General features: G+C 42.0%; 1 protein-coding gene across 1 annotated transcript in view; it reads left to right on the forward strand.

Moving 5' to 3' along the window:
- Nucleotides 1-1,915, forward strand: part of GRAMD3 (GRAM domain containing 3) — a 13,906-nt gene that overhangs the window by 9,514 nt on the left and 2,477 nt on the right. Inside the window, exons 7-9 of the mRNA XM_010159334.1 lie at nucleotides 263-334; nucleotides 458-538; nucleotides 1,248-1,359. Coding sequence (XP_010157636.1) covers nucleotides 263-334; nucleotides 458-538; nucleotides 1,248-1,359 — 265 coding nt within the window. The remainder of the gene's footprint in view (nucleotides 1-262; nucleotides 335-457; nucleotides 539-1,247; nucleotides 1,360-1,915) is intronic.

Genomic DNA, 1,915 nt, shown 5'->3' on the forward strand with positions numbered 1-1,915 from the left:
TATATAAATGAAACCCAAATGGGTCTGGACTGTGCTCTGGTTCCTGCAGCTGAACATGGTAACTTTTGTGTGCCTGTTCTGTGTCTCTTGTGATTAACCTCAGGCCATATAGGCTTAGAAAGAGTGGAGGTTTTCCCTGCTATACAGAAGTTCTTGAAAATAGTTACTTGGTCAACAAAACCACCTATCAGTTTTCTTTAGTTAAAGGAAAGCTTGTATTGTATGCCTTTTCTCACAGAGTTTTGGCACTTTTGTTTTTCAGTACATGTTTGTCTCCTTACTCTCCAGAGATACCACCTACAAGCTATTAAGATCTATCTGTAGGCATCTTGAGGTAAGTACTAACGGGAGTGAAGGTGGTGTGTAGCTTTGAGTTCATTGTTACTGCTTTTCTGCTTTTAAATGCTAGGTAGTTTCTGAGTGTGTCCCTTGTTAACACTGCTGGGTTTTTTTTCAGGATACAAGCCTGGGCAACAGTCCAAACCCCTCTTCTGCAGAAAACAGTTTCAGGGCTGATCGTCCTACAACTCTGCCCTTGGTAAATGGCTTAGATGCTTGTTCTTTTGTTGCATGGCACCTTTCACTGCATGTACTACTTATCTGAAGAAAGAAAAGTGAAGGAAATCATGACATCTGTTTCTAAAACTTCCACGAGTTTTTAACATTAGGCAGCAGTGGGAATGATTAGCATAGGTCTCATGTGGTCTGATCACATGCAGTGTGTATATATACGTGCATATGCCTTAGGTGTACTCCAAGGGCTGTATGCTCTACATATCTCTCTTTAGCACTCAGGTTTCACAGTGCTCTGGACTCACTTAAAGTGAGTACTTTAAGTGCTTCTTCCCCTGCCACGAGCGGTTTTTTAAGTGTTTCTAGTTGCAGTCCTTCCTCTGTGAGCCAGTTCATACATCTGGATGAGCTGTGTAGACATGTGTGATGAGCAGAGTCTAATTTTAGTAATCCCTGTCCTGGACTTCACAGCTCATCTAATTTAACAGCCTGTCTTTTGCACACAGACTTAAATCTCTTCACTTAAACAAAGGCAGGGGATGAGACTTGAATTCTGGTGATCATAAAGGGCTTATTTTGCTAACTTGATCTCAGCGTTATCAGAGATTGTTCCTGGTTAAGCAGTTTTAGATCTGTAATTGTTGGTTCAGTTTCTAGAGGGAGGCCAGAGGAACTAAGTCTGTTTAGATTTAGAACAGGGCTGAGCTGTCTTCTGACTCTTTTCTCCCCATCAGGATTTCAATGAAGACTACTCTGATCTGGATGGCATAGTGCAGCAGCGGAGACAAGAGATGGAAGAGTCCAGCAGCACAGGCTCACAGACCCCCGAGCTGGAGTGCTTCCAAGGTGCGTGGGATCATGGGCCAGAAGAAAATGAGAATGGCTTAGCTCTCCATTTTGCTTCTTAATCCCCTTCTGATGTGGAATCCACATTCTCCACAGTCCTGGAGAATTACATGGATTTTAAGAGCTGCATTTCCATTATTATATCCCTTTGCAGTCCATACTCATGCGGTGACGTGGGCAGCAGTGGATCTGATTTGTCACTGCTGCCTCCAGTTGTTTATCCAGGTACTGTCTGCTCCCCACATCCCCATCAGTTATCCTAGCAGAGATACAGTGTAGGAAATGTTTCTCCTTTTAAAAAACAAAAGAACAAACAAAACCCCTATTCTAAAGTGGTTCCAGTCACAGTGTAACTTCGGTACAAATAATGTGCTGTACTGTGGTGGCTTTTGGCCATCAAAAAAGTTATTTTTGACATGTGTTTCTGTGGGTTTGGTTTTTAAACCCTCATTTTATTCTTTGCAGTTATTAAGACACTTGAAGATACTGTCCAAAGTTGTTCTTTCTTAACACTACTGTCTGTAATCTCATATGCCTCAAGCTCTTCACCTAATTA

Source organism: Eurypyga helias, unplaced genomic scaffold, assembly GCF_000690775.1.
Source record: "Eurypyga helias isolate BGI_N326 unplaced genomic scaffold, ASM69077v1 scaffold23699, whole genome shotgun sequence".
Classification (NCBI taxonomy): domain Eukaryota; kingdom Metazoa; phylum Chordata; class Aves; order Eurypygiformes; family Eurypygidae; genus Eurypyga; species Eurypyga helias.